Source organism: Fulmarus glacialis, unplaced genomic scaffold (assembly GCF_000690835.1).
Source record: "Fulmarus glacialis isolate BGI_N327 unplaced genomic scaffold, ASM69083v1 scaffold46519, whole genome shotgun sequence".
In the NCBI taxonomy this organism is placed as follows: domain Eukaryota; kingdom Metazoa; phylum Chordata; class Aves; order Procellariiformes; family Procellariidae; genus Fulmarus; species Fulmarus glacialis.
This window is the reverse complement of record NW_009234803.1, coordinates 15,190-27,501: the sequence shown is the minus strand read 5'-3', so window position 1 is coordinate 27,501 and position 12,312 is coordinate 15,190. Positions and strand designations below refer to the sequence as shown.

At 41.0% G+C, this 12,312-nt stretch overlaps 1 protein-coding gene across 1 annotated transcript; it reads right to left on the bottom strand.

The window, feature by feature from the left end:
• Positions 1-2,513: 2,513 nt before the first annotated feature.
• On the bottom strand, positions 2,514-7,414 carry LOC104082577 (C-type lectin domain family 1 member B-like). The gene is made up of 6 exons (XM_009585761.1): positions 7,303-7,414; positions 6,097-6,186; positions 4,794-4,892; positions 4,374-4,528; positions 3,715-3,827; positions 2,514-2,637 (listed from the first exon to the last, which is right to left on the bottom strand). The coding sequence occupies exons 1-6, from the start codon at positions 7,412-7,414 to the stop codon at positions 2,514-2,516; spliced, it is 693 nt and encodes a 230-aa protein (XP_009584056.1).
• Between the last annotated feature and the right edge of the window lie 4,898 nt (positions 7,415-12,312).

Sequence of the window (12,312 nt, the reverse complement as noted above, 5' to 3'; positions counted from 1 at the left end):
ATGAGCGGATTTTCTTGTGTATTTCTTCTTCTGTATAGGGGTGACTGACACTGGCACAGGTTGGTTCTCTGGTTCAGCCACAGTGACTGTCACTGGGATCTGAGTAGCTGCAGTGCCTGTTGTGGGGGTTGGAGTAACTGCGGTGGCTGTTGCCTGGGTTGGAGTAGCTGCAGTGCCTGTCGCGGGGGTTGGTGTACCTGCAGTGTCTGTCACCAGGGTTTGAGTAGCCACAGTGCTTGTGACAGGGGTTGAAGTAGCAGCAGTTCCCATCATGGGTGTTTGAGTAGCCACAGTGCCTGTTGCCGGGGGTTGATCTCTGGACGGTATTCCTAAATAGTTGTTTAACCCTAAACAAGACCTGAATCACATTCAGGAGACACAGCAATATGAACATGCTTGTTTGAACATCCCAAGGATATTCAAAATTCTCAAGAACTGTTGTGGAGGGCTTCATGAAGAGGATAGAAGAAAAAAGGAGTTTCTGGAGATATGAAAGGGACAATGAAGGAGTGAGGGAAAGTGTCGCCCCCTGCCTCCCCCATAAATTGGTTCTCCAAGGAGAAAAGGTAAAGAGAGTAATTATTAATAGTTGCCAAGAGGTGGCTCCCGAGGTGCGGAGATGACGGCAATGCTGAGTACAAATACCAGATTAGATTCACAACCAATAATTTTATCATATCATAAAACAGAGTTACACAGTACAGCAAAATGATAACCTTGACCCAGCTCTGAAGGGTGATAACAGCACAACAGGGAACATATACTGCAAGTAAGGTATTACATAACACGACATTGAGAGCCAGCCCAACACCTTTGACAGCCAATAAATCAACATTGCGACCAGCAACTATTAAACCAATATAATGAATGCTTATAACAAATTTTTGCCTTAACACACTTCGGTCAGATCTATTGTTATCCCAAACTTTCAAGCCCCACATTGGGCACCAAAACGGACTGTTGTGGTTTAACCTGGCAGGCAGCCAAACACCACACAGCCGCTCAGTGGGATGGGGGAGAGAATCGGAAAAATAAAAGTAAAATTCGTGGACTGAGATAAAAACAGTTTAATAGAACAGAAAAGAAAGGGATAATAATAATAATAATAATAATGGTAGAATATACAAATGATGTACAATGCAATTGCTCACCACCCGCCAACTGCTGCCCAGCCCATCCCCAAAACAGCGATCCCTACTTCCTGGACCACGCCTCCTATTTATATACTGAGCATGATGTCATATGGTATGGAATACCCTGTTGGCCAGTTGGGCTAGCTGTCCTGGCTATGCTCCCTCCCAACTTCTTCAGCACCTGGCAGAGCATGGGAAGCTGAAAAGTCCTTGACTATAGGGTACTTAGCAACAACTAAAAACATCAGCGTGTTAGCAACATTCTTCTCATACTAAATCCAAAACACAGCACTAGGAAAAAATTTAACTCTATCCCAGTCGAAACCAGGACATATATAATACCAAAAATATGTGTTTTCCAATACATTGGAAAATTCAATTCCCCATTCAGCAGTTAATACTTTTCTGAATACCGTGACAGCGTTCCAGCTAACAGTGCAGCCATTCATGCCACATTCATTCAATGTGCAGCTGTTTATGCCACATATCCATCCTTTCATATGATGAAATGCGTTAGGTAAAGGGATGGACATATTCTATGTTAGCTGAAGACTAATGGCCCTCAGGTGGCATTCTTCAAAAAATCCAATCATTATTCCCATTCTCCCTGCATAACTGCAATGGTGATTATGACAGTAGCATACTGTTTATTAAAACTCGTTTAACACTGACTTCTGGGCATTCTTGGAAGATCATATTATTGCGTGTAAAGGAAAAGCATAATTATCTGGAAGTAAAATTTGAACATATCTAAAATTCATATACTATACCCAGTCGAGAAGAGGATGAGGATGACGAGTGATGCTTCGCTGCCAAGCAGTGAACAAAGAAGCCACACGTCTGTGAGTAGTAAAGGAGAGGAGAGCTTGCCTTGGAGTTTTAGAGGAATATAGAATAACTGAAAGTGAGCGTGCTGAAGAGAGGGCTGGAAATAGTTATCAGAAGTTAGTGTATCTTTACAAATAGAAGTGAAAGAAGACTCATCATCTGAGTAAGGTCAAAAGGACTAAAGAAAGAGCCTTGGTAGAAATGGATATACATGAAATTCCAATCAGAGTGACAAGAAGTGGTCCCACAGGCCTTTAGACTTCTGATTTCTTTGGCTGTGAATAATGCTTAAGATTGTTAGCATCGCTAAGGTGGTGGTTTCTGAACTAATATCTTGTCTCTGATTTCTAGGTGTTTCTTACTGCTGGTTCTTTTTATCTGCAAGGGCTTTCTGTCTCTTTTCCATTTTTGTGTTTGTGTAAATACACTAGGAAGAAAGGAAAATTCTACTCTGAATTTGTATTAAACATTATTTTACACCCCTTCTTTGAAAAATCTGAACATCAAAATCTTCTTCATACTCTTCCAGTTCTTTTTCTGCTGATAATCTTTTTATGTCAGCTGGACTGCTGCCTTCTCACAGATCCAGGGATATTTTTCATAACAATTCTCACTGTAAACTCTTGACGTACGATAAAACAGGTATGCACAGTTTTGTTTAGAGGACAAATCAATCCTAGAAAAAAACCCACAGCATCTTGTTAAAAATTCTCATGTACAAATTTAACATAAAAATATAAAGCCCTTTTGGACAATCATACATTACTGCAAAAGTCATTGCTTAGTCATTTTAAGGTTTATAAAGGTTTATACAGAGTATTGAAGAACATAACAGCTCATATAATTCAAGTCTGAAGGATCATTCTCCTACCTGCCCTTCAGATCAAAGATGTAAAAAAGAAAACCTACGTATGGAGCATCATCAAAGCAGAAAAAAGCACTAGTTCCTCACCAGTGGTTGTGTCACTCCAACCATTGCTTTACGTAGTGGTAATTTGGGTCTGGAAACTGAAAGGCAGTGGTCTGCCGGAACAGAAGCCAGATCATTCTGCCTGATGTCTACTAGCCATGGGAAGTGTAAGAGTTTGCAAGACAAAATAAGCACGTGTTTCCAAGGAGGCGCTGGAGAATCTTCAGTCGAAGAAGGTTCTCCAGACCCTGAAGAGCACTCTCATATTACTGCATACAGTGATCACTTCACACAGAACAGAATGGGAATTTGATTTTTCCCCCAGTTAGTAAAGGAGAAATACACTGAGTAAATTGATGAGATTTTACAGAAAAAGTAAACAGGTTCTGTCCACCTAATGTTGACTACTTTTGTGTAATAAAGGTTTCAAAATGTTGATGGAAGAGAGAAGTGAATTTGGGATAATTGTGGCTGAGTAGAAGAGGCAGGTGCAGGTAGGCTTTGCAGGAGGTAGGCTCTCTTGGAGGAAGTGTGTGTTGCTTCCTATAGAGTTGTGGCATGTTTCATAAAATGATTGGGTTTAAATAGTGAGAGCAGCCACTGGTTGCACTGGTTTGTTGACTCGTTCTCCTGCTCACACTTCCAGTTTTCTGAGACTCTCTCTGTATTTCAGGGACTCCATACCTAAAAGAGTATTTTAACTCCAAATACATCTGCGGTTGTATTCTGCCTTGAAGCTTTGCCATTAATGGGATTTTGGTTTCCTCCTCCTTCAGTGCACAGGGAGGATATTGTGCAAGAAGAAATTAAAACCCACCAACTGTTTAAGTTCAGAAAACTTACCAGTCCATTCTCTTTGTAGAAAGTTTCGTATCATCTATCCAAGACCAGCCATCAACTCCGTATGATAATCCAATCCAATAAGATTGTTTTTGTGATATTTGAGATATACTAATCTATAAAAAATGCAAAACGTTTATCACCAAGGAGATTGTGGGTATTTTTTTTGCTGTACCTAAACAACTACTGTTGAGAGAGGAGGTGATCAAGAAAGAACCAAAGGAAGTAACTTGACAATGACTCTCTGAACTCCTCATCAGGCCTTCATAACAGTTTCCAAGAGACAACATCTTTATCTGGCATGCAAACAGGAATATTTTGTGTCTGGCATCTCTACTAAATGTAAGACCAGGGCAACAATTCTTTTTAGAGCTCTATCTCTGAGAGTATTCAAAGAGATTTCCTGAATGAAAGACTCATTGCTTATTACTTTCACAGGATCCGTGACACTGATGTTCACTGTTTGGCTGAATAATATCCTGTGTTGCTATCTCCCTCATCATTACACATTTGTGGCTAAATGCTCTGCAGTCTGCATTGCCTCAGACCTTGGGGACAGTACCTCTATTACTATGTAACATCAAGAGGTACTTGCTGACTGGTGAGGAGTTTTGAATATTTGATACCAACGCAAAGAAATACTGGTATGATTGGAACCATACCAACTTGCTTTTCCTTTTCAGCGTAAGAAGGGTGGCATTCTGGGAGAAGCAAAAGTCTTCACTTTCCTGCCATGTGGCCTCCTTTTCTGAAAAGTAGAAACAGGTGTCGCCTCCAATCCATTTCCAGTTTACAGGGCAGAGTGAACATACATGTCCTAGAACGGAAAGAAACCATCATTATAAACAGCCTTATAAACAGCCAAAGGAAGAGTGGAGGAGTCCACACCCATAGGCCTGGAAAGTCAAAGTTATGCAGAGCTGAAATGTATATGGGCACTTTATGGGTCACATCTACACTCATTCTTTTATTTTTATTAAAGTCATTATTTAATCTGATACAGTATATAACAAACACCCTTGTTTAATCTGATATAGAGACTAATACAGATTGCAGGCTGTGTGAGCAGTAGTTCTACTTACTATCGTTCTTAGTGTTTACGTCACCCATCAAGCACAACCTCTCCTTTAGTCCCTGCAAGTTTTCATTATGTCCCGCAGGTGCCTTAGAACCTCTGAGACCTGGAGTTTATAAAGATATTATTAATGAGACAAAAAAGCTGTGACGATGCTACTGCATGATACATGCTTCATCATCTATTGCAAATTCACTTTTTGCAACAGCGTGGTCACACGCAACTCTGATGCTACAGTGTCACATATTGTGAGGAGATTAGCAGATGAGAAAATTATGGATAAAGAGGTTTCCAAATTTTAAATGCAGTTTAATCACAGTGCTATTGCAGGCCACTTGGTAACCTAATAAAAGACTAAAATAATGCAAAAAAAAATGCTTAGGAAGGACTATGTTGAACTAATCATGTTGATCTTAAAGGGAGTTTTATAAGCCTTTGAAAAAACCTAAAATTCTAAACATACTTCAGGTTGAAAAAAACTTTTATTCTTAAAGGCTGGTAAAACTTCTCTGAAGAAAGTGGGCAGGGTTTTTTTATATATCTTCCTCAACAGTATTTAGATGCTGTCTTTCGGTAGCAATGGCTCAGAATGACTATGTCCAGGCTCTGTGAGAGAAAGTATAGGTACAGTCATGTCACACATGGTAAAGGCTAATATAAATACAAGAGTCTTCAGTTCTCTTGCAGATCTCGGGTAAACTGGGATGACTGAGTGAAACAGACAGAAAAAGTGAGATTTCCTCATGAATCTGAGTGCTAGAAGTATGTCCATTTTTAACATACTAGTATGAACTAATTAAAGAGAGTAGTCTACAAACAGGAAAGGTTAGTCTACAAAAGTGAAAGGTTAGTCTACAAACATGAAAGGTTTATGAAAGGAATGAGACAAGAACTGCTATTCCAGTAGAGTAGAGAGACTTGAACAATAGGAGAAGAGGAGAAGGGAAACAACAAACTGATTTATGAAAGTCAGTATTAGAATTTTATGATCGAATTCGAATTAGCAAATAAATAATAGATGGATGTGGACAGAATCCATTCCTCCCACTTTTTCCAAAATATATCATCTTGACTTCTATATCCTCGCTCTGGGCACAGGTCCAGACTTAAAATATTGCTTCCCTCAAAGCCTCATGCGCACCAAGCTGCAGAGTGTTCATCGCAGGCAATTAGGAGGAGAGGAAAGGACAGTGTGTGGGGAGGATGAGCTATGACTGTCCTTGTTGCAGTCAGTCTGCCACCTTTCTTCAATGCAGTTATTCCCAAGGTGTTAATATGAATAAAGGAACACAGTATATTTTAGCACTTACCTAGGACTATCATTCCTATGGTGAGGGCCAGGCACAGTGCAAACAAAGTGAAGATAGCTGGCCACCATACAGCAAAGGGAAGAGAGCACCCTGGGAGAAACCAACAATTTATCTGAGGGCAGGCACCCTGTTCAGCAGCACTCCCAACCCGCCACCCCTCCATGAAGAGCCATCTGGTGACTCTCAAAAGAGTTCCCCTTCCAGGCTGTATGCAGCCCAAATGCAAGTTGAGAAGTTGTGGTGCCTTGTTAAAGACGTCTGTTTGGAAGGAGACACTGGACATGGTTTAAACAGAACAGGTTGGGCATTCCTTGCCTTTGACAAATGATGAAACTATGAAACATTGTAGTGATCCTTTGACTTAGAAGTAGGTGATGCTCCTGTTCTCCTTTGGCAGTACTGTATTACTCTGCTCTGTCAGAACAGAGTAAGGAAGTGTTTGCATACCATCTTACACTTTGCACAAATCCTTCCTGCTCTCAGGGCACAGAGTGCTCAGGCTGCGTGCCAGCTCCAGGCTGAAGCCCAGTTCAGGAAAATTCTGGAGTCCAAAATATGCACTGAGGTTTCCCTGGATTCAAAAGTTCCTGAGAGTTAGCGTCACCAGATGGTCACGGCAATGCAGTATGATGGACCTTTCAGATGAAGCAATATTTAACTCAGGGCTGGATGCCCTTTTGAAGTACATGGTTTAGCCCAACTGGAGCTATGGGACTTGAAGAAGGGAAATGCCATGACCTATGCATTCAGGCCCGGTGCTGCCTCATTCCTTCTAGCCTTAAAGGCTATGAATCTTAAGCATTTTCTGAAAAATTGAGGTCCCGAGGGCAAAATGTGAAAGTTCTTTTCCTATTAGTCAGATTGTCCTGTATCTATAGCCATTTCCTGTAGTAATGAATAAGACTATAAATAAATAAAATTAACCACATTAAAGCTGATTCCTACATTCCAGAGTTTGATCCTGAAGCCATCTGTCTTTTCCTACAGAAATTTAGGGCAAGTAATGGCAGTAGTTCCACCCTATGCATTTTCACATTCATGCATGCCTGTTTTTGTCAGACAAAACAATACAAATAGTGCATTAAACCTATAACATTAAACCTATAAGTACATATTTTTCTTATTTATTGAGCTGGACAAGAGACCGTTCCTATTGTCGTTGTCTAGCATAGCGCAGAAAGTTCAAAGAGCAAGTGTCTGTTGTACCTTGGTTGATGTTCAGGGACATGTAGTGTCTGGCTGGATGCTGTGGCAGGTGATTTAAATTAGAGTATCCATCCTCTTCCTCTGTATTTGTATGCATTATCTGAGAACTCATTCGTGGTTCAATAAGGATCCTCTTAAAAGACAGACTGAATGGCTTGTGAAGGAGAAGCAAAAAGAAAAGCAGAAAGAGGGAGGGGATAAGAGAATGAGTCACACTTCAAATGCCAGAAGACAAGATATTTGTATTCAGTTGTTACGTGTGACTCCTCCTTTTCCTCCCTCAGGGGAAGAACTCTCCTCTTCCCACCCATCACCTCTCAGCCTGGATCTGCATCCCGGGGTCTAGAGACACGTAGGGATGGCATGAATCCCAGTAAATGTATGGCCTGGTAGTTCCCCTCTTTTCCATTCAGCCTTCCCATGACTTTCCTCTCCTTTGAACTTTCCACATTTTAAAACAGAACAAACACCTTTGATTCATCTCAGAGGCAGACTAACTTCAGCTCTGTGCCTTTTCCTTTATTCAGTGTTAAGAGCTAAAAATCTAGGTGTCTGTATTCAATTGAGAGCAAAGTTTACAGCTGCAATTAGCTGTTGAAGCTATTTAATCACACAGAGGAGGTAGGAAGTGCTGTCCAGAGTCTAATGTCATCTTCTCAGAGAAAGAATTAGGAAATGAGAGTGTGGGGAAAAAGACACAGACAGGATTTAACAAATAAGAGAAGTGAGCCCTTGTGACAAAGGCTAATCATATACTGGGCAGACCTAGCAAGAGTGTAGCTAATAGGGCGAAGGAGGTGATGATTCTCTTCTCTCCATCACTTGTGAGTATGCAGCTGGAGTACTATGTCCAGCTTTTGACTCCCTGGAAAAAAAAAAAAAATCCCATAAACCACATAAATACTAAAGGTCAAGCGGAAAGCCACCAAGATGCTTAGGAGCTGGAGTACTTGATTTACAGGGACAGACTCTGACAACTGGATTTGTTCAGCCTGCAGAAGAGAGAGCTAAGGAGAATCCAGTTGCAGTCTCTCACTGCATAAAGGGGCTATGGAGAAGATGGAGCCAGACTCTCAGAGGTATACAGTGAAAGGACAAGAAGCAATGGTCATAAGTTACAGGTAGGGTGGTCAAATATTGGAAGAGATGCCCAGAGAGGGTGTGTCATCTCCATCCTTGGAGATTTTCTGAACTTGACTGGACAGGGACTGGGCTTATCTGATCTAGCTTTGAAATTACACCTGCTGAGCAGGAGTTTGGACCAGATGGACTTCAGAGATCCCTCCAGATTAAATCTTTCCATGACTCTGTGATCTATGAGTATAAAGGGAAAACTCACTATGATTTTTAGGGGAGAATACCCAAGGGAACTATAGTAGATCACCTGAAATAGCATCATCTGTTCCCTTTTCTTGTAACTTGGAGAGAAAAATTTAGAAAGTGAGAAACAGACTGGATACTACTTTCTTTAGTAACTCAAATTCTCTGCACCATCCAACTACAGTAGGAGCCCATTTTTCTTTTTGCAAATCTTAGCTTACGCCTTGCTGGCCCTTCTGCACAGTGCTGTGCACTCTTCCCTTTTTCCTCTGGAAGTTCCCCAGGAGAACATAGGATATATTAAAGTCGTGATGTCAAAAGAGAAGGTTCTGAAAGGTTGGAACCTCACCTGCTGCCTCAGATGTTTAAGATGAGTAGAGGTTTATTTAATGTAACACAAAACAAATACAAAAACTGACCAAGTGAAGGCAGGGACAGAGTGAAGGACCATGCTCCATGGACAAAATGATACCAGTTGAAAGATCGTGTTAAGGACTGAAGATACTATGGGAAAGACCAGGCAGGCTTAGAGTGATGTGAATCTGTAGGGTGATAGTGAGATTGTATAAATGGAAACCTGTCATTAGAGATGCATGAGCCAGAGCTGAGACCTGTGTCAAGGAGTCTGGGCACCCCCAAGAAAAGATACGTGGCAGAACCATGGTGTCTTTCTTAAGACTTACGTCTTAAATGCCATTGTTTGAAAGGAACCTCTGGAAGTCATGTGGTTCAACCTCCTGTTCAAAGCTGGGGCAGCTTTGAACTCTGATGAAGTTGCTCAAGGACTTGTCCAGTCAAGTTCACGCAGTCTCTAATGAAGGAGATCTCCCAGACTCTCTGGATACCTGTTCCTGTGTTTGGCCACCCCCACTGTGAAGAATGTTCTCCTTGTGTCTAACTGGGATTTCCTTTACTACAGATTCTGTTAGTTGCCTCTAGTAGTGCTCTAATCAGCCCTGGCAGAGTGTAAGTATGAATATGGGGACAAGATAGAGGTCTCCAAAGGAGCACTTGCTTATAAAGAGATGGTCCCATATCTGCCTTCTTGTAGTCTTTTAGTCACCTTTTACTGATTTAAAAGCATATCAGTGAAAGATGTTATAATGGTTAAATGTTTTAAGGTTCTGATTTGAAATAGAAAGAACAGGGAAGGAAGATCCAGGGACAAATGGGCATCAAATTCTTTAGTAAATTGGCTGACCTTCACAGGGAAGGGGTATTTTTCTTTGTTGCTTTCTATAGACAGTGTCTGTGAACACAGATTGGCACCATATCATTTAGCATCTTGCGGACAGTGTGTTTCAGCCTGTGAGCACCGGCATCTTCTGGCAAGTCTTAACCCCCTCCAGGGCAGTGGGTATGCTCGTAACAAGGATGATGGAGGCCATTGGGAATGAGAGAGGATGCACTCGGTGCAGGGCCTGGAGCAGAGAGTGTAGTGGAGGATGTGAAGAGGCACTGTGCAGACGGGGTGCTTGGTTCAACTCTTTTATTTCTGAACCTGCCTTCCTGACATCCATGCTTTTTCCTATCCAGGAGCTGACATTTAGGTTCCTCCCATTTCACTGTCTTGGCTATCTCATTGTAGATGGGAAATGTGAAGCTGTCATGCTCCTTCCACTTCAGAATGGCGCAGCAGGGCTCATTGCCCAAATGCACTCCTTTATTCACTTCACCCCTGTCTTCTTCACTGTCCGTGTCTTGTTTGAAGGGATGTTGAAGCCAACAACTTCTCTTTAGTTCCCAAACCTTTCAAGATTTATGATGTCTCAGGCTCTACCAAGGGCTTTACTCTCACACTTTGTATACAATACTAGGTTTTATTTTCCATACAAAATGTGCTTCAAATGAAATGCTTCTCTGAACTTCCCGTGCCATGGAAGGATAGTGGACCTCCCCTATCCCAAAAGATAGTGGACCTCCCTGAGCAGCTTGTGTCTTGGGCTCCATTCATGTGTAGTCAGGAGAACTTTGACAGCCTCTGAGATAGAAGGCAGACTGGATGAAATAATGGATTTGCTTGAATTTAAAATACTAGGTGCTATAAATTCTTCCTTCCAAAATACGCCACTGTTAACAGGGGAAAAGCCCTTTCCAAGCTGCTGGGGCCAAGATTTGGGCTGAGACCAAATGGAGTTTACTATATGAAGATACGGAAATAGTTTATAAAGATCATCCAGCCATAGAAACGAAAGAATTGTACCCTGCAAGTTATCACCACTGATCTGACCTTCCTGCAGTAATAGTGAATGCTCCCTAAAAAGTCACACCAAGCAGTCAGCATGAAACCCCGAGAAGTCACCACAAGCAGACAGCAGGAAACCCAGAGACTAACATTTGTTTTCACAATGCAGCCATCAAACAAAGGCATATAGCAGATTGCTAGAAAAAAAATCAAGTGTTAGTTTATGGGAAGAAAAAGGATAAAATGTGGCAGCTTAGATGCCTGCTGTGAATTATTTTTTTCAAGTTGAATGGGTTGAAACAGATGAAACATTGTACCTTACTTGCATTGTACCTTGCACTTCCTACTGCAATAGTAAGGGATTCTAGACAGTTCGACTGATAGCTGTGCCTACGAATTACGACTTGGCTCTACTGAGTATAGTGAATTTATTCAGTTCACAAACATCTTTCGGCACGTTAGGAAGAGGGGTTCATTTTTTTTACCAAGGAACTGCTTCAGTCTTTGAGAATATTTTCCAAGGAAATATTGAATATTAAAGACCTTTTTTTTTTTTTTTCATTTATTTGAAGGAAAGTCTCCAAATACTAAGGCATACACACATAGATACAGAGTATATATATACAAGGAATATATGCATATGTAATACAAAACAGATGCTGACATACAAAACTTCAAGGAACTCATGCAATGAAACTCGACCCAGAAGAGTGGAGGCATCATTTTCTTTCAAGAAGTATGACAATTGCTTTAATAACACATGATGCATAGTGTGTACCTTGGGGTCCTGAGATTCCAAACAGTGTGAATATATTACGAGAGCTCAAGTAAGATCTGTGGCAACGGATTCTGCATCAGTTTGAGTACTGATTGTGTGTAGCTCTGTATGGAACACATAATTATTATCCTCACTACTGTTTGCTTACCAATTAATGTAATAATAGCACTGAAGTTATTCAGGTAATGTTTTAATCCAACCATGACATTTGACTCTACTTTTCACAGAGATTTCTTCCAGGGATTCCCTGTAGCCTTCTCACAAATGTCCTTTTGTTTCTATAAACACTAATGCATATATGAAAAGAATTTTATGGATAAATAGAACTTGTGTTCTTTCTGTATCCCTGTACCTCAAACAGGGGAACAGTTGGAAAAACAGATATAAGAAAGAAGGCATGCCTAGGCAAACTGCTCTAGAAGAGGATTACGGGTGGACGGTAGTTAGTGTGTACGGTAAGTCATTCAGAGAGTAAAATCATCAGGGATGTAGTTGGACTGGTTTATGACTGGCAGGTGTTAGTGTAAAATGCTGACTGAAGCTCAAGAAATATAGAGATCTGCGAGAATGTGTGGTTGTCAACCTAGAGAGTCACGCAAGGATCATTGCTTGACTGTAGCTAATTCTTTGAAGTTGCTTGTAGTTTTTAACTTTGTAGGTTTTTTTTTTCTCTCTCTCATTTGTGAGCCTGGGAGGGAAAATGCAGACTAAGAGGAAGATTTAATCT